The sequence below is a fragment of the Strigops habroptila genome, chromosome 9, assembly GCF_004027225.2.
Source record: "Strigops habroptila isolate Jane chromosome 9, bStrHab1.2.pri, whole genome shotgun sequence".
Taxonomy (NCBI): domain Eukaryota; kingdom Metazoa; phylum Chordata; class Aves; order Psittaciformes; family Psittacidae; genus Strigops; species Strigops habroptila.
The window spans coordinates 35,269,467-35,293,318 of NC_044285.2; the positions used below are offsets into that span (position 1 = coordinate 35,269,467).

General features: G+C 40.8%; 1 protein-coding gene across 16 annotated transcripts in view; it reads right to left on the reverse strand.

Moving 5' to 3' along the window:
• The window catches only part of TENM1 (teneurin transmembrane protein 1), a 1,007,752-nt gene that overhangs the window by 17,925 nt on the left and 965,975 nt on the right, over window positions 1-23,852 (reverse strand). For all 16 annotated transcript variants that reach the window (XM_030497214.1, XM_030497216.1, XM_030497220.1 and 13 more), the window contains 4 exons: window positions 10,475-10,841; window positions 8,191-8,701; window positions 2,984-3,156; window positions 1,028-1,263 (listed from right to left, as the gene is read on the reverse strand). In XM_030497214.1, coding sequence (XP_030353074.1) covers window positions 1,028-1,263; window positions 2,984-3,156; window positions 8,191-8,701; window positions 10,475-10,841 — 1,287 coding nt within the window. The remainder of the gene's footprint in view (window positions 1-1,027; window positions 1,264-2,983; window positions 3,157-8,190; window positions 8,702-10,474; window positions 10,842-23,852) is intronic.

The window sequence follows — 23,852 nt, forward strand, 5'->3', positions numbered from 1 at the left end:
TCCTCCCTTTTTTTTTTGCCAGGCAATACCAAGGATCATGCGGAAGCAAGTGAAAATGAGTTAAAAGAACCTGCAGTCAATTTCAACAATAGAAAATACAAACTGCATAATAGGAAAACTCTGCAGGAAAACCAAAAGACTATCCAGGGATTTTAATAACCATCTCTGTATTTTCAGAGCTAACAGATCTACCTTCTGAGACAATACCTATCCAGAAAGGTTGCAGTTCATAATGCAATATTTTTAAGGCCAAAATTCCCAGTTGTACTACTGGTACAGGCATTTTAAGGTGTATTCATGTGAAAACCAAAACTGATTTCACAAAAAACCTTTTTTGCAAGGTAGCAGTCTCTTTGAGCCTCAGTGTTACCTCATTAAATGCTGAATGTTGACCATCTGTCATTGTAATCTGCGAGTTCTCCTCACAGATGAAAATAAACCATGGATGCAATGTTAAAGTAAATCTTCATTGGAGCCATAGTGTAACCCAGCCAGAGGGAGTGAAGGGGTCTCAGGGTGAGTGGTAGAGGGCAGAATACACAGCCTGTGTGGATACACGGGGAGGCTCTGCATCACTCTGGCTTGCAGGAGATGCAGCAGCCAGGATACCCAAGGTGTGCCCAGTGAGACCCTGCCCCAGCTAGAGGCTGGCACCAGCTATTTCCCCAGAAGAAAGAGGGTTGATACATCTGTGAGAGGAAGAATGGCTTCCAACTCTGCTGCTGAGCCAGGATGCCTTGTGCTTTGCTCATAGCTTCTTCCAAAGCCATAATTAAGTTCTTAGTTGAAAAAGAAGAGGAAGAAAAAAAAGTAATTATGTCTTGAGGTCAAGTCTCACAACCAAAATCAAACAGAGATCAAACATCTCTGTGACTGCTGGAAGAGTCTGATTTTGAAATTCATGGCTGGGGCCCACCATTGATATGAACTTTCCATCACTGTTCTTACAGAGTAGAACATTTCAATGTGATTTTAGTTCAACAGCTTTCAAAAGGAACACTGCACTTTACACGAAAGGAAGCCTTACCCTTAGCCTTCTCTCAAACGTGGAGATATTGCCTTTGGTCTGCTCCCTCCTTTGCCTCCATTCAATGAGATTTGAGTTATGCTCTCCAGGAAGGGAGATATTGCACTTCCCTAAAGTGGGGCTGACAACCCCTGCTAGAATATGAGGCTCCGTGTTGAGCGTGATTTCCATTCCGCTGGCAAAGGTGACTCTCAGAGACCCATCTGGGCTGACCCGGTAGATATTCTGCGTGTTATCTGTCAAAAAACAACCACCAGAAACAGGGAACACAGAAGAGCTCAGATCTCCAGATTTACAAAGCAAATATTACGTGCAACAGGGCTTTATCCCTAGGTTACAGACAGCTGAATGCACACCAACTGCAGCGTGATTTTTGCAACCTGTGACCTCCGGGCCTTCCCGTGTTCAAAGAGCTTTTTGGTACATTTGGCCTGATAATTTCTGCTGTGAAGGTTTCCTGCAGCAGGAATAAAGAATTTTTGCTTTCAGCTTAAAAGTATGTAAACCCATAGGCTGGGTTGGGCTCTTTTAACTCTTTGAAGAGGATAGCGTAATGCTTCAACAACTGCAATGAGTGTCTGAGGTCAAGCATGAAACTCGGGACTATCAAAAGCATCCTTTTTTAAAGCTGGTGCACACAGAAATAACTGGTCCAGCTCCTGAGACACGAATATGTAGAAAATAGTTGGGTATGTCAAAAAGTGAAGATAACAGATATTACATTAAAGAGACTTTGTGACTCAGATGTAAGGATTTCTGACTGACTAGTTGTTCACAGGGTGCTTCGTGATAGTTCCACAGAGATGTGGAAATATGCAAATTATATGAATTCATAAATATGATAGGTATAATAATAACTACATCTGTTCATTTCTGGCACTGCCCATACTGTGCTAGCACTTTCCCAAGACAGAATTTGGTAACATACCAACTTTGAGGAGTTTCAGATTTAAGGACAGACATACAATCAGCCAGTCAGGAGATGATGCAGAGATCAGATGGGGTCACTTGGACAAAGCCTAACAGGCAATACAACAATATAATATGATTATTTCCACTTATTCAGTGCTGTCTCTGCAATGCAATAGTGAAGAGGAATGAGTATCTTGTGAGGTGAGTTCTTCCTATTTGTGTCTTACAGATCAAAAGGCGAGAGGAAGAAAAATTCTGTGATTTGCTCAGAGTCACAAATTTTTTCTATAGCAGACGTGGAAGGAAATCAGAGAGCTATTTCTCAGTACCTGCTGTCTCAAAGCCTGAACAATCCACTGATAACAAAAAATCAACACGGAGAAAAAACCCCAGATTGATTAAACTATATAAAACCAGAACTTTGGTGATGAATCTGCACAATCTGGAGGACACTGGGGCAATTCCATTAGCCAGAGAGTAAATACTTCTTGAGAGGTATGATACTGGCAGGGAAACACTGGGGTGTCTACAGGGGTTGAGTCAAAATCTCATCCCAAGGCAGTCACCAGCAGAGGTGGGTCATGCTGTCCTCTTTCCTAAAAGTGCTGTCACCAGAACACAGCACTACCAGAAGGAATTCACAGCATTGGTACTTCAGTGCTAAAACATCAGTGGAGCATGTCATTCTTCTGGGCAGTATTTCTCAGAATAACAAAGCTCAGTGTATTATAGGTCAGTCCAAGTCCTCCAGATACTGAAGCAGAACGTAGCACATAAAGCTTGAAGACACTGGAGATTCCAGTAAGTGGAATCTATCCATGAGACTCTTCTAGGAGGAAAAGAATTCATTTGTGGTTTGTTTCAAATTGGTACCCCAGAAGAATTTTAAGTCATATCTAGCTATTTGTACTGAAGCAAGGAAGAAACAAATGAACTAATTCTAATGTCTTTTTTTTTTTTTTTTACAAGCAGTTAAGAATGCAATAAGGTCTAGACTTCGTAACACAATGATTAGGGAAAAAATACCAGAAATGCTTTAATTACCTTGTTTTAAAGTATATATTGTAGAGGTAGCTGAGAAGTTTGTGGCTGTGATCACATTCTCTCTATTTGAAGTATCGAGTTCCACTCGTGTCAGCTTTTCGACATCACTGTGAAAACTGCTGACCTCCCCGGTCGGGAAGGTTGCATTGGTCAGATGGCCATCGGAGTCATACCTGCAAGACATGATGTTAGAGAGCCATGAAATACATCACTATCATCTTGTAGATACTCCTGAAAGGGGAAAAAAAAAAAAAGAAAACCAGTAAGATGAATTGTCAACACTGTGCAATAAGTATAAAGATAAGAATTGGTCCATGTATTCACTCTAAATGCATTAATTCCCTCATCCGAATTCCTGCTTAGGTTCTTTTTCAGTGGTGCTAGACAAAATACGACTGGGAACAGTATGAGATGCTACCTTCATCATGTAGCTTTTGCCAGAGGTTTCAGCACTGCACACAGACGGTCAGGGCTTAACCTGCTGGGATGTGATGCAGGAGGGAGGCCACTGGAGGTCACTCGGCATTCAGGCAACCAACTCACCCCCAAAAAGGCGTTTTCTAACCCGTAAGTTTAAATAAAACCAATTCTTAGATTCTGCAACACTCAAAACCTGCCTTTTGTTGCTGATGTGTGAAGTACATAATATGAATGGCACATTTAAAAAGGGGACCTAACGCGTAACAATAGCAATAAAATTAAATTGAAATCTGCAGCGATTAAGTTGCCTACATGGTTTTTACTCTTGTGTTACGTTTCCCATGGGCCTACTCAAATCAGCAGGAACTTCTCATCACAAGTAACAGCACCAGAATCTAGAGCACCACGTTTTAATTCACCTAAATTTCATCAGTGCTAAAGAAATTCTTTCAGTTTAAGGTACTTTAAGTGAATCGGGCCATGTTATGCGAAAGTCAATAATTAATTCAAAAGCTCTGGAGCAGTTTTTCTAACAGGTCTTTTCAGTTCTACAGATATATTTGTTCTTTCTGATGAACACAGAAAATGCAGAACATTGCTTGGTGCTTGATATTATTTCATATTAATGCCTCCCATCTTAAAAACTGATGCTAACATTTTTATTCATCTACGACATCGCTGATACTGCAGATGTATTTGCATGAGTAAAACCAATTCTCATGTTCATAACATAGAAACCTTTTTGTGCAGGTAGGAAAGCCTAATTAAGTTTTCATGTTTTATTAACTGTATCCTCTCATTGACAAAACATATCCTCAGTTGGTGTATCAACTGGCAAAGCTGCGCTGTCTCCAATGGAGCTCTTCCAATTCACGTCAGCGGACGATCTGGCTATGTCCTTCACTTTAATGTGTTGGCATAATTTCCTTAGGATCTGTATTTCCGCCTAATTAGTCAGGGAAAATCTATGCCACAAGAAGTTGGGGGGGGGGGGGGGGGGGGGGAAGATTAGAAAATTCAGGATTTTTTTCTCTTCCCCCCAAAACAAAAAAGAAAAATAGGGCAGCTGTTCTTTCAAAATGAAACGCTGGACAATGAACTGGTGACCATCTTGTGGTTGACGAATAAATTAATCAAATGTTAAATACAATATAATCTCTCTCTCTCACCTTCTACTGCTCTCATATACATTATGTGACTTATTTCCATTCTACACTTATGCTGGTTCTGTGCAAACTGATCAGGTACCACACCCAGCGATTAAAATTGGCTCTGATACTACTTTTTATCATCAGAAAACTCCAGGAACGTTGGACAGATATATTTCATTTGCTGCTTGATTGAACAGATATGACAGCTTGCTAAGTTATTTGGATTTTCTACTGTAACATAGAAAATTCCCAAATAATTTATTTTTACTGTGTAAATGCAGCCAGTTTTTTGAATGTTCTTGTGCACAAGACTTGGGATTCATCTTCACTGAGGACCCAGTTGTAATGGATATGGCTGCTGCTGAGAAACAAAACTCCCCCTGTGACTGAAAATGGGATGACCTTTTACTAGATGGCTGGCCAGATACGGTACTAAACTATAACGAGACTAGAGCGCAGGCCAATGGACTCTTACTCATGCAGATGGTCCCACTGACTTCAAGGAGAACATGCAGATGAGTGTCTCAGTAACGATTCCCCAGCGTGACCATCCAAAGGGGTTCTTTTTTTTATTCCAGATTGCTCCAAGAAACTCAACCCTCCACAGACAGATTCTGCCACCTTTCACATAATGAATACTAGCACACTGGGACTCAGCTCCTGCAGAGCAATGTCCTACACATACTAATAGAGGCAGAATCATGACATATTTCTTAATGTTAATTTGGGGCCCAGTTATGCCACTGTTAATCATGTCAGTGACCATTTAATCATGCAAATAATTGCATTGATTTCAGTACTCACATGAGGAAGTGCTCACCAATATTTGAAATGCACACTTGGGGATATAGCTTCACAATCCATTTGCATTTCTATGTGTAGCACAGGTAAGAGTTATATCATTTCAAAGGAAAAGCGGTCTAATTAATTTTTTCAGAGAGAGTTGCTTCTTGCAGGTGTTTTCTTGTCCTTGATTTAACAGAGGCCCAGTGCTCCCCCTCCCCTTTTACAGCTTTAATGATACAATATTAAAAAATTCTAGATGACTGAAAATTGTACATTAGCTATAATTTTATGCAAGAGCTCTTTCAATACTTCCATTCCATCAGATTAGAGTAGATGGATGACAAGTACTTTTGTAGGTGGTTTTCTACCTCTTAATAATGCCCCTCTTTGAGTGAATCTGACATATAGGTTCTGAACAGTTCATTATCTTGGCTCATTTTCCCAACTATGATACGTGTTGTTAAACAAACTCATCCCTATTTCAGTTTGACAGTGACATGCGTTGAACTTTTGGATGTGAATGCAAATCTAGTTTAAACAGAGAAGGTGATTCCAAGCAATTTAAACGTTGCTCATATGATGATTCTCTTAGCTCCAGTACTATGTTCCTATAAGTAACCCCTTCAAAAAAACCCCTAATTTTCAAACTGAAACTGGGTGTCAGTTCAGAATGTGACCTGTCTGGAAAACAATGTCTGGTTAAAGGATAACTAAGGACCATCACGCCCCATGACCTACATATGGCAGAAGGTGAGCAGCATCTCCTGAAGGCACATCCACTCAGTGCACTGCTGATTATAGTCAGATGCCCCTCTGACTGCGGCAGGTTGGGTGACATTCCATGTATCAGACATTCACGAAATTGTAATTTATTATGAAGGACTTAAAATATTGGATTGAACATAAATATTAATGATATGACTTTAAAATTGTGCTGTTGTTTTTGTAATGCTAATAGTTGTAATTCTGTTAATTTCTAGAGTTGCAGTTAATTTCTAGTGTGCGGTTATGCAAAGCCTGGACAGCTCAAAGCATCAGTGAGGACAGAGTTACCTAGCCTGCAGCTAAAGCTGTGGAAGTATAAAACCTGTTTAATCTAGCACTATCTCTTTGTGTTCATCATATACGCCATATATGCAATCCTTCCAAGGCACAGCTCTTTGTGAACAAATCTACATGACATACTGTGGGGAGCACTTGCAAGCAGGTGAAGTCCTTTAAAAGATCTTACTATGCTTGAATCATACTTCAACAAACAACTTCCCAGAAGACACCAGGAACAAGCAATAATGTGTGAAATGGTTTACACTCAGTGTCAGTGGGACAGAGTGAGACTACAGAGATTAAGAAGCACATGACTAGAAATATTCTGCTTTAACATGCTCTAACAATCAAGGCCCTGCCACAATACATGGTGTTCAGTGTTTTAGGAAGTAATAGGCATGACTTGGAGCTACTGTAAAAGCTTATTGAAAGCGTCATTGGTCCATGGTCTGGACTGATGCCATCCTGAAGTAGGGATTTAAATGGGTCACTCTCAGCGCTGAAATGATTCAGTTCTGTTTATAAAAGGTAACACTCAGATCAGTATTTAAACAGCACCAGGAAAACAGGGATCTTTGTCTTCTTGCAAGATAATTTCAGTTTGTATCAATAGATGCCTAACAATGACAACTAAACCAAAAAAGGCCCTGTATGGTTTTGTTTTCTCACAGATTGTCAAAAAATGGTCCTCTCTAACGGTTTATACCTACGTTTACCCTACTAATTTAGTCTTTGGGAGAATAATAGAGGGCAGGATGGAAAAGCATCCTGTTGAATAAAAAATCCCAAGCACTAGGCAGCAGTTTTCTCTGCTTTTATCCTACTTCCATTTTAAGAAATATAATTCTAAAACCCTATAATGATGGTGACTCAACTACCTCTCCAAGTGACTTGTGCAGTAAATTAATCCTCCTCAATGTGTTTTCTGTTCATATCTAACCTGGATGGCTTTTCATTTTAGTTTTTGACCATGAACAACTATGCTCACAGAAAGGAGGTATTATTATCCTCCTTGGAGACTCTGAAGTAGTACTGCAATGTTAACATATGATTTCCAGCCATCACCTGTCACATCCTCAAACAGGGATTATGACAATTAATTATAAATAATAAGAAATCCTGATACGTCACACCTCTTCATAAATAAAAAATGAACTTCTCTTGGGTTGTTCTCTCTCTGGGACTAGATTGGGATGTTATGACTACATCTTTATCTGTCTTGCCTTGCTCTTTTGGTCTCCTGAAGGTCTTGCTTACGAGCCCATTCTTACCCCCCTTATGTATAGTCGTTTGGTACTACATATCCTTTTTGTTATTATATATCCTCTTCCACTGCTGACAGAGACAAGTTCACTCTTTGAATCCACTGAGATTCTCAATTGCCTTTGCAACACTCCCTTCTCTGATCAGTATGCTGGTTTTCCCCTTTTTGACCTCCTCAGGAATTTTGCAAATTCCTGATTCATGTCACAACTTGCCTCTACTTCTTTAGTTACAAAAAAATCCACAATATTTTCATTTAAAGAAACAAATTCACAATAATAAAGTGCAAATGAAGCATAATACCAAGCAGTTTCTGCTACACTTAATGGGCACTACGTCCAGAGCTTTTACAATATGACAGGCTTTGGCACTTAAGAAATGGTAGTGTTTCATTTTAAAAGCTTGTGCAACAGTACGACTTGTCCTTCTCATGCAGGGGTAGTAGCAGGGTGTCTTTTAAAATTATTAGAATTGACTAAAAAAAATTCAATGTTCATTTAAAATAGGGTTCCTGACATCAGGCATTTAATGTCATAGACTTACTCATACACTGTTGTCCATCCATTTTCATCACTCTTGGTTGCTAAAAGCCCCGTGTTTCCAGGGTATGTCATCAGAGCCAAATTGTAGCCTTGGGCATAAACTCTTTTCAGAACCCCATTGCTGCTTATTGTCAGCCAGTACACCTGCCCCCCTGGCACCACGACCCACAGGGGCAGCCCACTTGTGTCTCTGCGGATGTGAACCGAGTTCCCATTGCTGCTGGTGATGGTGCCGATATCTCCTTCCCCACTGTAGGTGAAGTTATAAATGTAGTCCCTCGTTATGAGGTTCAGCGTGTGCAGGTGGGTGCCGTTGATGGTGAACTGATACAATTCTTGGTCCGCTGGCGACGCAATCTCATACATGTTCGTGTCACTGAGGTGAGCCTTGTTTCGGCTGACTGCACGGATGCGAACATTGCCAAGGTCTGCTATGTACAGTGTGTCATCAGGAGAGACTGCTAGAGAAGAAGGTGCTTTCAGCTTTGCATCTTTGGCATAGCCACCATCACCTGGAGGAGAAACGGTAATTTTAGTAATCCGTAATGTCCGTATTTAAGTTGATCCCCTAAGCCTGACACACTGCTTCTCCTCGGTATCACTTACAGGTCAATAAAACAAGATCTTCTTCCAACTCATTAAATCCCTATTATCTAAGGTTGGTGCAATTCTAAATTACTTGCAATGAAGACAAACAAGAATATAAATTATCTAATTTATAACATTTTTGCTAAGCCCCAAACCCTGATGCTCAGGAAAACTATAATGGCAAAACTGTGAAAGAAGAAAAACATGACACCTGAGTTTTTATTCTGTACTTTCTGTCTGTTGGCATGTAGTTAAAGTAGAATTGTGTTACAAATAAAACAAAGAGAAAATAAAACCCAGTAATTCAGCTAAAATGACAGTGAAGAAAATATTAATTTGTACTTAATAAAAACTCAACACTACAGGAAAACAAAACAAGAACATTAGCCCAAAAGCCCCTTGAGAAACCACCCCTTCCAATATCACTTGATAATTTATTTGGTTTTTGTATTTTCAGGTTTGAAGAGGATATCTGCATTATCATGGGCCGTATATGCATATCCATATGAATTTACATGAGCAGGATTTTCTGTAACTAACAAGAAAGCATATTAAACCTCACTCTTAGAGAAAAACACATAACCGTCTGTATTGCTCCCCTTCTCTTGACTGAGAAATTAAATTTGCTGGAGAGTTTGAGCATGCCCTATGCTTCCTTGGAGATGGACAAATGAGCTGATCTTTCTGTCAAGCCGACCCTGCCTTTCACCACCGCAGCCCTGGCACAATCCTTAGAGTTGTCACAATTTCTCATTTTTCAGCACTGAAGGGAGTTTCCCTCAACAGGATTCTGTTCACTGAGCTGCCATAGCTGGCAGCACTTCCAACGCACATGAGGCCTTGATTATCATTACAATGCTGGGTCAGCAACCCACCTTCTGTGGAACACCATTTACATTTTTTTCTCTCAATCATTGACATACTTAATGTTTTCTTGTCAGTAATTAACCTTTTACTTGAAATGAGAGGCTTAAGAATTATGATGACATTATGGAGCTGAACAGAGTGGTCCTTTGAGATGACAAGATGACAACATACTGCACACCTCTGAATACAGGAATGCTGTCCTTTGCCCCATTATGAAATATGTTTCTATCAAGAAAGTCCTACAATTTGTTTTGGTGCATGCAGGGGAGAGGAGCTGTGTTGCTGAGAATGTCCAGTGGTGCAGCATGGACCGGGCACTGCCTGTTCCAGTTCAAAACACACAAAGAAGAAACTGAACATTATGTGTCTGCATCATTTTGCTGGCTGTGCAGTGTGGTGCAAGCAATAGGAAGGCAGAAGCTAGTGTCTTTCACTTGATGTGAAACATCCTGGTACTCTTCTTGGTGGGAAGGGCTGCCTGGTCCAGTAGCATTTAGGCGCAATCTGCACTGGGGCTGGTATCATCTTCAACAAGGGCAAACATAGCTGACACAGGAAGGCAGGCTTAGAGCTAATTTTGAATTGAGTGTAATCTCTGTATGAGAAGTGGAATAGCTAAGATGACCCTGAGGTTCCTCCAGTGTCAACTGGAAGACTCATGTCTGTGAATCCAATAGATTAAATCCACAAAGAGCTGCTGCTACGGTTTTCCGCCTTCCAAGGAAACTGAATCATTGCTCCTCTCTCCTTCCCCTTACTGTTTTGCAATCTGCAGCAGTGCCAGGAGATCTTAACAGATAAGAGACAGGAAATAACAAGCACCTCCTTACCTGAAAAACAGTCACAATTAGGATCAATCTTGCAGTCACAATCTGATGGGGCTCCAGCAATTATAGAGATCTCACCGTTGGTTGTGACCTGTTGTATACGGTTGATCTTTCTTTCATCTGTCTCTGCAATGTAGAGTATGCCACTGTGAGACACAGCAATTGCCCTGGCTGACTCCAGGGTCGAGTGGATGGCCACCTTGCTGACGATGAAGTGGTCGATGCCTGGGACCTGGCAGTGAATGGGGCGCCCAGCAATAATTCGCACACGCCTGTTCTCAGAGATCTGCAGGACGATGTTGTTGTCCAGGACATACAGTGAGTTGTCTAGAGGGTTCACGGTGAGGTCTGTTGGCCACTCTAATCGCACCTGGAAAAAAAGAATTAAGGGGAAGGCAGGGGAAAAAAAGAGAAAAAAATGATTAAGAAAGCAAGGCAGTTTCATTGAACCAGCTCTGATCACCATGTCATCAAGGCACTCAGTGGACTCACCCAGCACTGCTTCTCCAGTATCTACCTTTAATTGGGTTTGGCAGAAGAAGTTTCAATAAGCATACTCTTTCTGAGGTCCAGCTCCAGCATGGAGCAAAACTTGACTCGAAAAGTAATTTAGCACCCTCTGAGAGCTATTTGCACAAGTCCATTAAGGTGAGAACTTTATTATACCTATGCAGTCATGCAAATAAAAACAGGCTCTTCATGTCATGCAACATCAGCCAGAAAATTTTCCAGGTCTGAATGTTATTGTTTCAACGTGGCAGTCAACGCTGGCAGGGTGGAAAACAGTTAGAGATTGTCAATGTCATAACACTTTAATTGACTGTTAGAACAAAAGGAAAACGACATACTAGAAGAGTATGACACATTTCCACAATTTATTTACTAAGCAAGAAATGTTAATAAGACTTATATGCCACAAGAAATATAAGCTCGTTAATTCTTTGTAACATAATAATACACCAATATATCACATTTCACATGATACAGTAGCCAAGCTGCAATTATTTATAATGCTTTTGCTTTTTGAATTCAGTATTTCAGTCTTGGACTACATAAATTCTTCACACTTAAGGTTAGCTTTTTGCCTTTTTCCATGCAGGTGAGAGATCCAACCAAGCAAAGTTTCCAAATCACATTGGAGGAAATACTAGAAGAATGACCCCACTCATCTGATTCCAGTTGTGCCAGGATCTAGTGGAATTAAATGTGCTCCCAATAAAAGGTGGGGCTGCCTGTCCACCTGAAAGACCATCAGTATGTTGGCTGCTGACTGTAGCATGTACTGACCAGAGCTTCAACCTCCTCCTATTGAGAAAGCTCAATAGGTACTGCAGGATTGCTGACTTGGGAAACAACAACAGAGTAGACTGGTCCCTCTTCCCAGTTAATGGCCAGTGGAAGATCTGGACTGCCGCTTGTCTATGGAAAGGTCAGAGAACAACTGAGCCACCGAGATTGCAAGACAACCTATTTTTGTCTGTCACAGGATGCTCTGTTTGTTTTCCTTCACAAAGAGATGGCTGCTTGTATCTGAGTGGAATTTTTCTGGACTAAATATTTCAATCAGAAGAGAATAAATACCAAGTTAAAATGTAAATGGGTTTTACGCTTTATATATTACAGAGACTTTTATTATTTCATTTTCTGATTTTGTTGATGGTTTTTCTCATTTTTCCACTGCACTAATTAAAAGATGAATGTAGAGACCACAGATGCTCAGCAGTGAGGAATAACATATGGTGCAGTGTGTGGCCATTGCAAGCCACCTGCTTGCCTGGGGTCAGCTCAGGAACCAGGCTGGAGGCCAAGTCTCTCCCTTTCTCAAGCATCAGTATTTCCTGAATAATCTCATTTCCAGAAGAACATTGCTGTTTTGATAATCAATGTTTTAATAAAGCGAGGGCAATGCGGCTACCATGTCTCATCCTGAGTGGTTACATGGTGCACCACACAATTATGAAGGCTCACGGAGTAATCTAATTCCTCCTTGTGCCCAGTCCATTTTACTAGACATAATAATAACTGGCATTAAGACTACTGCTGTTGGGTTCAAGATCTCCTCTGAACCAGGTGGCACAGTCCTTCCAAATGATGATAAATGTGGTGACGCAGTTGGAAACAGATTCCTCCCACAAAGGTGCTGATTTGTGTGTGTGTGTGACTGCCTGGATTCCACCCGCTGTGCTAGGGCTGGTTTACACACTGCTGCTAGCTCATGCTTTAACTGGGAGTTCACTGGGACACCAAATAAAACCATCTAGTTAGCATAAAGATCTCTACAAGGCTATCTTCAGGAAAACTGGAAAAAAACATATTTGCAATGTATCTTTAATGCAGAACATTCGATCGCTCTATCAAAGTAAATAGATTATTTTTAATGGGAAACAGACGCCTTCAACTTTAATGGCCTCCTTCACAGATCACTCTGCTGTAAAAATAATCTTTGATTAACTGTAACTAGATTACTCATGATAAAAACTTTGGTCTGGAATTATCTATTGTTGCCATAATGACTCAATATAGCACCTGCCATGTCTTAATAGCTCGTTTTCCTTTGTGAACCAGCAACACTGTCTTTGCCCATTGAATAACTTGAATTCCTCCCACTGTGAAGGCATGCCCAATGTCTTGCAGATAAACAGGGACTGGTTTGGGCCAAACCAACTTTTTCTCTCATTGATTTGAGGCTGATTTGGTCTGCTGACATAGAATAAACTTCTATGCAGCTGTCCATTTCACTTGCAGCAATGTGCCTAAAGCTTAGTCTTAACATCTGCTAACTGCAAGCACATTTGCTTTCATACTGATCACATCTGTAAATTAAGCTGCATTCTGGTAAAAATAAGTAAAATTTTAGTTGGGAACATCTAAACGGTTTTGGTTGCCACACTGGAACTGTTGCCTAGTTCTCTGTTCTGCAAGGCTAACAGAAGGTATGGCTACAGCTTCTCTTTCCTGGGTTTAAAGTGGTCATGGATGTATTAATGCTTTAATCCCAGGTGAAATATTAAAGCTAGCATGTACCTGTCTGGAGACTGCAGCATAAAAACCAGCTGCTGCTGGTGAAATAGGTCAAAATCAAACATACACACAAACACAAACCCTTGAGCATTCGTAATCTGAGGAAGAATTTCAGATTTAGAAAAAATCTGCACTGGTCTTGTCAGGAAGAGGCTTCATGGCATCTTACACTGGGGCTGCTGCAGTCCCACCCCATCCCTTCTCCCATTGCAGCCCCCAGCAGCAAAGCCAGTGCTTATGTGGCCCTGCAGAGAGCAGGTTCAGGACAGTTTGCTTGCTAAAAACTAATCACCTAAATCAGCTTAAGCTGAAGTGTAACGGCACCCTCAGGTTCACTGTTACCTTGAAAAGTCACCAGTTGTTTCTTTTCTTTTTAAGCAAGCTGCCCTCTGGCAGGTTTCTGTGACCAAACCATCAGTTGTGCTTCATTCAAAGCCAATAAACTTATTACAGAGAAGCACTTCAATTCTCATCTGATATCACTGTGCTTATTAAAAAGTTTTTCCAGACAAAACCTCAGTTAGAATTAGAATATTAAATCAGTTAATATACTTTTTAATTTGAAGCAGTTCTTCACAAGCCCCTGTAAAAAGTCCTCCCCCATATATGTGTATTTTTCTTATAACTCAAAATTGGGACAGTTGCAAGTATTTTTCTTATATTTAGTGCGTTCTTTTTTTGAGCAGTGTACAGAAACAGCATTGCTAATTATCCCATTCTAAATGGATAGACAAGGTTTGTTCAGTGGCAGTCAGTTCCTCACACTCTTCACAGACTGAAATTTTCAGGTGACAATTCTGTTTTGGTTCATGGCAGACTGAATATATGTAATGGAAATCACTGCCAAAACAAGTGAGGCCATGAGCAATGAGACCTTTGCATGTAAGTATTAACATGCCAACTTTTGTGGCAGTTCAGCATTTAACTGTCGACATAAAGGCTCCAGCTATATCTAATAATCAACCTCCGGTTTTAGAAGCGCAAAATTAACACCTACTGGTCTGGCTTTCTAATACTTTTTTTCATGTCAAGTGTTCCAGAAAACGCAAAGTGCACTAATGCAGCTTCAGTCTAAATGAATTTTTACTGGGAGATCTACATTTAGGTAGACAAATAACTTTCAGACCTGAGTGGTATTTTTTTATTTGTTTCTTTCTTGCAAAATATACATGTTCTTGTATAACTATATCTATCTACCTACCTATATGGTTTCAAAATATTTATTTTTCTGTGGTAAGTTGACCCTGGCTGGACACTAGGTGCCCACCAAAGCCGCTCCGTCAGTCTCTTCCTCAGCTGGACAGGGGAGAGAAAATGCATGGAAAGGCTCATGGGTCGAGATACAGACAGGGAGAGATCACTCACCAGCTACCATCATGGGCAAAACAGACTCAACATGGGGAAATTAATTTAATTTATTACCAATCAAATCAGAGTAGGGTAATGAAAAATAAAATGTAAATCTTAAAAACACCTTTCCCCCACCCCTCCCCTCTTCCTGGGCTCAACTTCACTCCTGATTTCTCTACCTTCCTCCCCACAAGTGACACAGGGAGATGGGGAATGGGGGTTGTGGTCAGTTCATCACACGTTGTCTCTGCTGCTCCTTCCTCCTCAGGGGAGGACTGCTCACATCCTTCCCCTGCTCCAGCGTGGGGTCCTTCCAACAGGAGACAGTGAAACTTCTCCAACACGAATCCTTCCCACGGGCTGCAGTTCTTCACAAGCTGCTCCATCGTGGATCTCTCCCATGGGGTGTAGTCCTTCAGGAATAGACTGCTCCAGTGTGGGTCCCCTGTGGTGGGAAGCTTCTCACAGAAGCCACCCACTGCAGCCCTGCTCCTATCAAAACCTTGCCATGTAAACCCAATACATTTTCCCACAGCAAAGCTTTACAACTAAATAAATGTGACTTTTTTGCAAAGTAGCACTGATAGGAGAGCCTGTACTCATATGTCTTAGACGTACACACCTGTACCTGTACGCATGTTCGAGTGTTAGTTTATCAAGAATATTGTTTTACTTTTGGTTTTGACCATATGGCTGAAACTTTCTGCATATTTTGCATGACATTTGCATGGCTGTGGCATTTTTGGTAGTACTTTAAACAAAACAGATCAAACAAATTCTACTGTTCACATCAAAGTAAGAAAAGTAAAGAGGGAAAAATTTATCCTTGTCTGCAGATGCCAGTTTCAAGAGCTTAACTGTTTGGTTGCAGGGGTAAATTTCACTGGGATAAGTTTCATTTATCATGGATTAAAAGAAGCTGCATAAATTCCTAAAAACGCTTCGCCATTGCTTTGATTTCTTGCCATGCATTGCTTGTATATTTTGATTCGATTTCATGTAGCAGCATGAAATTCATGCCAAAATTTTTCTGATAGTCCTGACTGATGGATTATTTCCTATCAGTACTGCTCAGCTTCAAGCACGTCTGTTTATGCTACCTTTGCCTTTATTCAGCTCTGCGCTACACATCTGCAAACCTGATCGTAGCCTCTTCCATATTCCTCTTTCACTGCTAACTTCCTTTTTTTCATCTCCTCTTATTTATACTCACTTCAGTTGTGGTTTCCAGGCCAAACCCTTTTACTCACCACAGCGTTCTTTTACACAGCATTTTTCTCTCTTCCTGTTCAAACCCTTCTTTCTCCTTCCTTCTGGGAGAGAAATGGCTCAGAGGAAGGGCTCATACAGGTGGTCCATTAGAAGGGAGCGTGTAGTTTACAAGGCTGAAGGAGACTGGCTCTACTTCCCTGAACTTTTTACAGGATGTCTCACTACATGTATTTCTCTCTATTTTCCCATAGTTGACAAGCACAGATATTTTTTTAGCATTTTCTGTCAGTTTGCTCTCACTTCTGGGCTCTTTCTTCTGTTGACACTGACACTGTCAGCTCCTCTCAGCAGCTTAGCTTCTTTCTTAATGGCACACAGAAACACAATCCTGCTCCTGCGGTCTGACACCGGGGAACCCTTCCCCACGGTGGGATTACAGCCTCCTGCTATGCTAGAGGAGCCGTTGTTTCTCATGCTCCTGATGCTGCATATTATAACATGCAGAATTACACAGTTCAGCTGTAGCAGTCCCTGCTCTAAACTTCACAAATGTTGCTCTCTCTGCATTCATTCTTCCCCAGTGAAAAACCCAAATAAATTAGTTTTGCAGTCTAACGACTGCTGTTTTCTTCCCTGGGCTGGGAAAGCAGCTGCGGCACATTTATAGATGCAGCTCAGAAGTCTGAGGCCACCAGTTCTCTAGGATCATGGCTTGGGTAGTCTCCCCAAGAACCTGCCTTTGCCATCAGTTATTTCCAGCGGATGAGGGACCCAGCACAGGAATGTGAAGGCAAGGCACCACTTCAACAGTTTTCACTGCTCATCTTCGCTTCGCTTGCCACAAGATTACCTGCGCTCTCACTTTCCAGCTCTCTTCTTGTTTCATTTCTTTTTTATGATTTTTTTTTTTTTTTTCTGCTTCACAACTTCAAAGACTGTATCTTGGGTCTACTAAATCAATAGGAAAAGTTGATTTCTATGGGGAGAGGTTTCACACTGCCTTTATTTAACAATAGAGGGAATATTATCCAGAATCACGTAAGCCCATTGACTATGAAAATCAATGGGATTTAGATTCCTAAGCCATTTAAGTCTGTTTAAACATGCTACTCCTGGTTTATACGGGCTATGAATGGATATTTTGTTAAATGCCTAGAAGGAATTCACGTAGTATTTTGAGCAGACTGCTACCTCTGAGAGGAGGAATCTAAGACTCTTCAATTAAAGTATCTCAAAATAGACCATGAATATGAATCTAACCCAAATGCATCTCCAGTGCTGGAGTGGGAATAGATGTCCTCCAAACATACCATTGCAGCTCATCTGCATAGGCAAAAGGAGTGAGTGGGACCAGGTGGAAATCTAGCTAACAACAGGACTGTTTCTGTATTGCCTCACTTTCCAACTTGAGTTTCCAGGTCCTGGCACTTGTCAGATGAGACGGCACAAAAATAAGGTTGCATAAATCTTAATAAATCTCTCACTAGTTTTGGCCTCATCTTTCCATTTTGGGCTCAGAAATTCTGGATACAGAAAGCCAGTGTGCTGCCAATGCAGAAAAGGTGGGAGGAAGATCTTGAAAAGCTTTAATTGAGACAGTAATTAACAGCTGTTTGGGAACAGCGAGAGGCTGGAGCTAGTACATTACAGTGTCTTCTGTTTCCAATAACTACTGAGTTTCATAAAAGCATCTGGCCTGAAAATTGGGAGGAAGAGAGGATACATAGAAATGAAATTTCCCATACTGAAAAAAGCGAAGAAAGTGTAAGCCCTGCCTTTGAGCAACACCAGCCACCGTGAATGCATCACCCAAGTAATAATTTCACAACCAAATTAGTTCCTTATGACTCTGCCCCAAATCCTTGAAATTTAAAACCTGAAATTTAACTGAAATTTAAATTAAATTCTTGAAATTAAAACTTCCTGCAGATCACTGCCCAGGAAACTGCCTGTCTTTCCGGGATCATGACCTCTGACAACACCACTGCTCCTCAGGGCAGGGCTCCTTTGTCCCCAGGGCTGGGCAGTAAATAAAATTGAGGGAAGCGAAGGATGAGGAGCTGCTGCCAGGAGGTTTCCAGCTCAGCATGTGGGAGCCACAGCTGTCTCCTCAGCTGGATCAGGGCTGCAAAATACATTCCTGCAAGGATCAGAACAAATGCTAATTCAACAGCTTTCACAAGAAAATGCAAATTCACTTCTGTGGTTTAAGCTTTCCCTTAAGAGTTACACCATTAAACTCACAAACACAGCTTCTGCAATGGAAAGAAAGAAGGATGGAAAAAATAGATATTCTGCAATTCATGTTTATGGCAGGGCATCTTCTATGGCAAATTCCTACAACAATACAAAATTCAATAGTAACAGCTTTTTAAAATCCATTGTAAGAGTGCACTAATTCTTTACTGAACTGTTGCAGAGTTAAAGCAAAAAAACTATAGGAAAGTTTGATTTTTAACTTTAAATTATACCTTTTTTTTCCACATGGGTATAAAAATTCTAGGCAGAAAAAGCAACTGCATTAATTGGAGTCCTTACTTTTACAGAAATTAGCATCAAGATTAATTATTATCATGACATGATTTTCTGCAACTCATTTTTCACAAGTATTTACCCAATAGATATTCCAACGGAGCAAAATGGATGTAATCTAACTAGCTGTCATGCTGCATTGAAAGCAAACACATACTGCTGTTAGACTCCACATACCTAATAGAAAATTAGGCATCTTGCATTTTGCAGAACAAACAAGACAACTGCATTCCATGACGGAATCCTTCTATGTGAGTATTTACATTGATTAGGTACTTGCAAGAAAACGCATTGGAGAGTGCTTGATTCTAGTCTGAGACTGTAAGCAGGCACTTGGCTCAAAACTTCTGCCAGCTAAGGGCATTGATTACTGCTGCGATGCATATTTGGATATGCATTATCAGACTGTGCCAGAAAAGCTTACAAGGATAAAGTTTAGGGCTAATGTTTTTTCAAGCAGAATTCAAGAAATACCACTCAGCTAAATAATGCATCTCAAGCCTGGGACAAATACAGCCTGGATCTAAAAGTAGAGGCACTCAGTTTTCTTGCCTTCCAAAAAGGCTCTAGACAAACATTCTAAAAGTGTGCCTTAAGTTAGGTTTTCAACATGTTCCTCATCAGATAGCTAAGTTTAGTTTTTGATTTTCAGTAGCTGAGCTCTAGACCTAGGAAGGCAGAGAAAGGCTCCAGATCTAGAAGGGCTCACGAAAGCTCTACAAAGCCTCTTGGAAAACAGACACCCCCCCCCCCCCCCCCCCCCGGGAGTGGGGTACAGGAAGGTTCAGGAGGCCCTAGAAGGGGTCCCTGCAAAGTTCTATATTCAGAAAGGGTCCATAAGGGTGCTAGATCTAGGAAAGGCTGCTGAACCAGAAAGGGCTGCAGAGAAGTGTTAGATAGGCTCTGAAAAAAAGCTCTAAAAGGCTTCCAAACCATCACAGGAAAAACATCTAGTGGGTCTCTAGACATGCTCCAGAGGAAATGGATGTCTATGTCCCGTCCCCTCCCAGCTCTCGATCTAGAAAGACCCAGATCTACAAAGGCGCTAGATGTCTTCAGGAAGGCTCTCAATATCTCTAGCAAAGTTCTAAATCTCTGGATCTCAGGCTCTTAGCAATTCCTAGATCTAGAAAGCAATAAGAACAGGGCTAGATCTAGAAACATCCTTTTAAAACATCATCTTTTCCTTTTCCTTCAAACCAAATCCAAACACTTAAGCAAATAGCATCAGCTATAAACCTTTCTGGCTGGATGGGAACATACAAAAATAATTTTGCAATTAAATTAGTTCCTTATGACTAGGCTACTTATACCAAGTTTCAACCACTTGACCTCTCCTGATCCCCCTGATTTTTGGCATACCTTTCATGAGCCACCCAACACACTTCTTACAGTTGTCACTATTGATACTGACACAGAAATGTAACTGTGAACTGGCAAGAAAAATAGAAGGAAAAAGAAATACATATGGATGGAGGACCTAAAGGGTTTTACATCATATCATGACTTTCCCCAGTTTTCACCAGAGACAGCTACATGCTGTTCAGTTCCCCATTTTGCTTTGAGCAGTTGATTGAATGGCTATTGAGTGATGTTCAGACATTTATGATTTTCCTGCAACGCGACCTACATTGCTAAACTTCATAAATTTATTCTCCAAGGCAATGTATCATTTTGCATGCCATCTCCCTCCCAAAGGAATCTATCAGCAGGAGATGAGGCCCAGCCTGTAAAAGCTGAATGTCCTTCAGACATTTTTAGCTAATTTGTTTGTAAATGTGAGTGTTATTGTCAGAGTAACATACTGCATAAAATGGTGCTCTCTATCATTTTGTTTGCCTCTCTGTGGCCTAAACTTCATAATGCACAGCTATAAACGTCATCTCTGTACGGCACACTACAAATGGATACAACTGATTTCTGTCTTGACATTTGCATATTTTTTCCTCCGCTGACACAGTGTCTTTCCATTTTTTTTCCTTGGCGCAAACTAGGGTAGAAAGGATGCTGAAGAAAACATGGTACCATGCGGAGGAGAAATCAGGCATTCTTAGCTGTCACTGCCCAGGCTGCAGCTCCTACCACGTTACTTCTGTGGTTGTCACAGCTTACTTTCATTTGACTTCAGCAGCTTCCAAGCATAACTCAGGGCAAACTTAGTACTAATAATAATACTGGAAATATCACTAATGCCTCCAAAGCAACACTTCTTGGTACTAAAACCTTTTCAGTCTTTGTTTATAACCAGCTTTGAGACCTAAGTAGTACCCAGAGAGCACGGGAACAACAGCCTCAAGAGTTCCCTCGTGCTGACATGCTTCAAAGTCCTGCCCTTTGTAAGCTGTTATTATTACAGTGTTGTTTTGACAGGCTCTGTAGACTTTCAGGTTCCCCTTAGCACCTGGAGCAATTTGCAAGCCCGAAGTATCGCTGCGTGGGTTTTTTTGACCCCCCTTTCCACCGATTACGGTGGTGCAATGCTCTCTTTCAGTCATACAACCATACCTACACTTTCTTTTACAGCTCTCGAATGCAGAAGTTTGCAGCTATGTAAAATTTCAATGACCTGATGATAGAATTAAATGCCTATATAGCTTTTTTTCACTTAGACTGGTTTTACGCCTTTATTTCTGTAAGCTTTCTCCCAATCTGTGCTGTCGTGAAGACAGACCAGGAGTCCAAAGACCAGTCCAAAGACCAGTCCTCACTCCTCTAAGATGCAGGGCAATCTTCCTCTGACCTTGTCAATGCAACAATTTCTATCCCAGCAGTGTGTGACATTGCTGCAGGATGGACACCACCACCTCTGGTGCCTGCTGCCCTCAAACCTGCCCTGTACTCAGAACTCCAAAATTGTGCCAGCCTGTTTGGTCTCCCTTCCCCTAATGATGTGCAACATTTCCAAATCCCCAAACCAGATTACTCTGGGCAATCTGAAAGGCTTGGAAGCTCAGTTATTACTGTTACTCACTTCATGATATATATACACACAAAACCTGTTAGACCTGTGGGAGGTCCTTTACCCCATCGATGTGTGAAGGGTTGATCGGTGAGAAGAGAGCAACATTCACACAGTGTATTGGCCCTGAAAATCTGAAGAAAGAAAAGGCTGATGTAGGAGTTGCCTCCATCAAAGCAGATATGTCTTAAAAACCTGACAGGCCTTGTTATTAGTGGATGTGGGTGAACAACTGGATTAAAAGGAGGTGCACTTGGCCTGCCTCTGCATGCTCCCATCAACATATACATTCCCTTCTCAGCAGACCTTCTTTGGGCCTGGGCTCCAGGATATCGGGGACCAGCTTTCACTACCCGATTACTAATGGTAGTTCTGCAGTATACGTAGAAACCATATATACATATATGTCTACAGACATAGTTATATATGAATATATACGTATTATGTGTATATATATTCTTCATACATACATTTCGTCCTCTATGTCTCCTCGACAGATGACAAAAGTCAGATGTACTAACCAATATCTCTCAACCCATTGCGGACTCCCACCAGTCTGGCAAAGCTGCACTAAACATTTTCATCAGCGTAATTCAGCAGAGCAGATACAAGGCCACCGCCTTTGCTCTGTATACAGAAAAGTATACAAAGCAAAAAGTAAGAGAAAAGTCATGAGCAGAGGTCTGTCAGGTCTCCTTCACTTCACCATCAAGTGTCTAACACTCCCTGCTGCAACAATCAAAGAAAAGGATGCAGTTGCTGAAAGAGCTGATTAAAATGTGCATAGTCTTCTACTCAGTAGTCATGCATTATTTATGACAGATAATTGAAATAAATTGCTGTTTTGCAGGTGACCGATACAAAAAGAGAACTTGGGCTTTAAGGAAGAAATTGCAGTGTGACTTCATCGCACAGCATCTCACTTCTATGACTAATATTTCAAATTCAGTGATAGAATAATTTGATAAGAATATAAATTAGCTGTGATGAAACCCCCCTACTTTCTGTTTGATATTCTGAAAATCACATTATACACCTACAAGTTTGATTCATGAGCTCTCATAGACATTTTCCACCTCAGATCCTAATCCTATGAGCCTCTTTGCTCTCAGTTACTGTTAAAGAAAGGCTACTTAACCTCCCCTTTACCCCTAGGAAAAGATTATTTTATCTTCTACCTGAAAATCCTTTTTAAGAAAGGTTTTCAGCTTGTTTTTTCTTCAAAGTATGGATACTAGTGACTGCTTGTTCCTGTATATGTTATAGCTGGAATTATTTGGTATAGGCTTATGGTACCCAAAGACTAACAATTAACTGAGGTGGGGGGCCCCTCATCTTTGAAAAGGTTTGAAAATGCCTCAGTAAAGGCTCTGCTGCTACACACTCACTACTACGCTTTCAATTAAGCTTGGAGTAGCACCCGGCGAGAAGCCCTGGTTCCGCTGAAGTCAGTGCTGGGGCCACGACTTCCGTTCTGGTTAGCTTGTCTGGTACTGCAGCAACGCCAGAGAACAAAGAATGTGAAATTAAGCAGCAGAGAAAAAAGAGACAGAGAATAAGACAATTTTATACTGGAAAATAATAAGAGCTTTTCTGGGCTCCTTCATGCAGCAAAAATTGGAACAAACAGTAATAAAGATGCTTTCTAAAAAGAAAAAAGCTCTGAAAGTCTTCTGTAAAGGAAGAGCAAATAAAAATTAAAGGACCTATAAATTGTCATTTCTGCTTGGTGTGCTTTTTGTTCAGCAATTTCACGAAGACACATAAAACATAAAACATCTTTCTGTGAAACACTGACAAACACAGTTCAGAAATTTGGAATATTTGCACTGCATTAATTACATGTAACTACAACAGCGTATCAAAAGCCTTGCCCAGGTAGAGGAGTAAAAATTTATCATGAACATAGGTAGTTTTGCAGTACTTTGCTACAGTGAAAACAAAGTTCTTTCTTTCTCACAGCATGCAGCTGAGTATTATGCACCTAGTGTTAAAAAAAGCCAATGAGAAAGCCTTTTGTGCTTCCTGCTTTTACATGAATGCAGTGTATACTCTCAGATATGTAGAGAAACACCTAAAGGGATAGCGCATCTTCCTCTGACCTGCAATACTAATTAACTAATTGGCTCCATGTAGTCCTGCAGTTGCTTTGTGATATCCTATTCTCAACCTGGCTTTAAAGTACTTCAGCCTATAATCAATTTGGTTTTTATGCTGGCAGCTCGCTCCCCCTGTTTCTCACCCATTCATCAGATCATATTTTTGTCTTTCACATTTTCCTCTCCTTCCTCCAAATACACCTAGTGA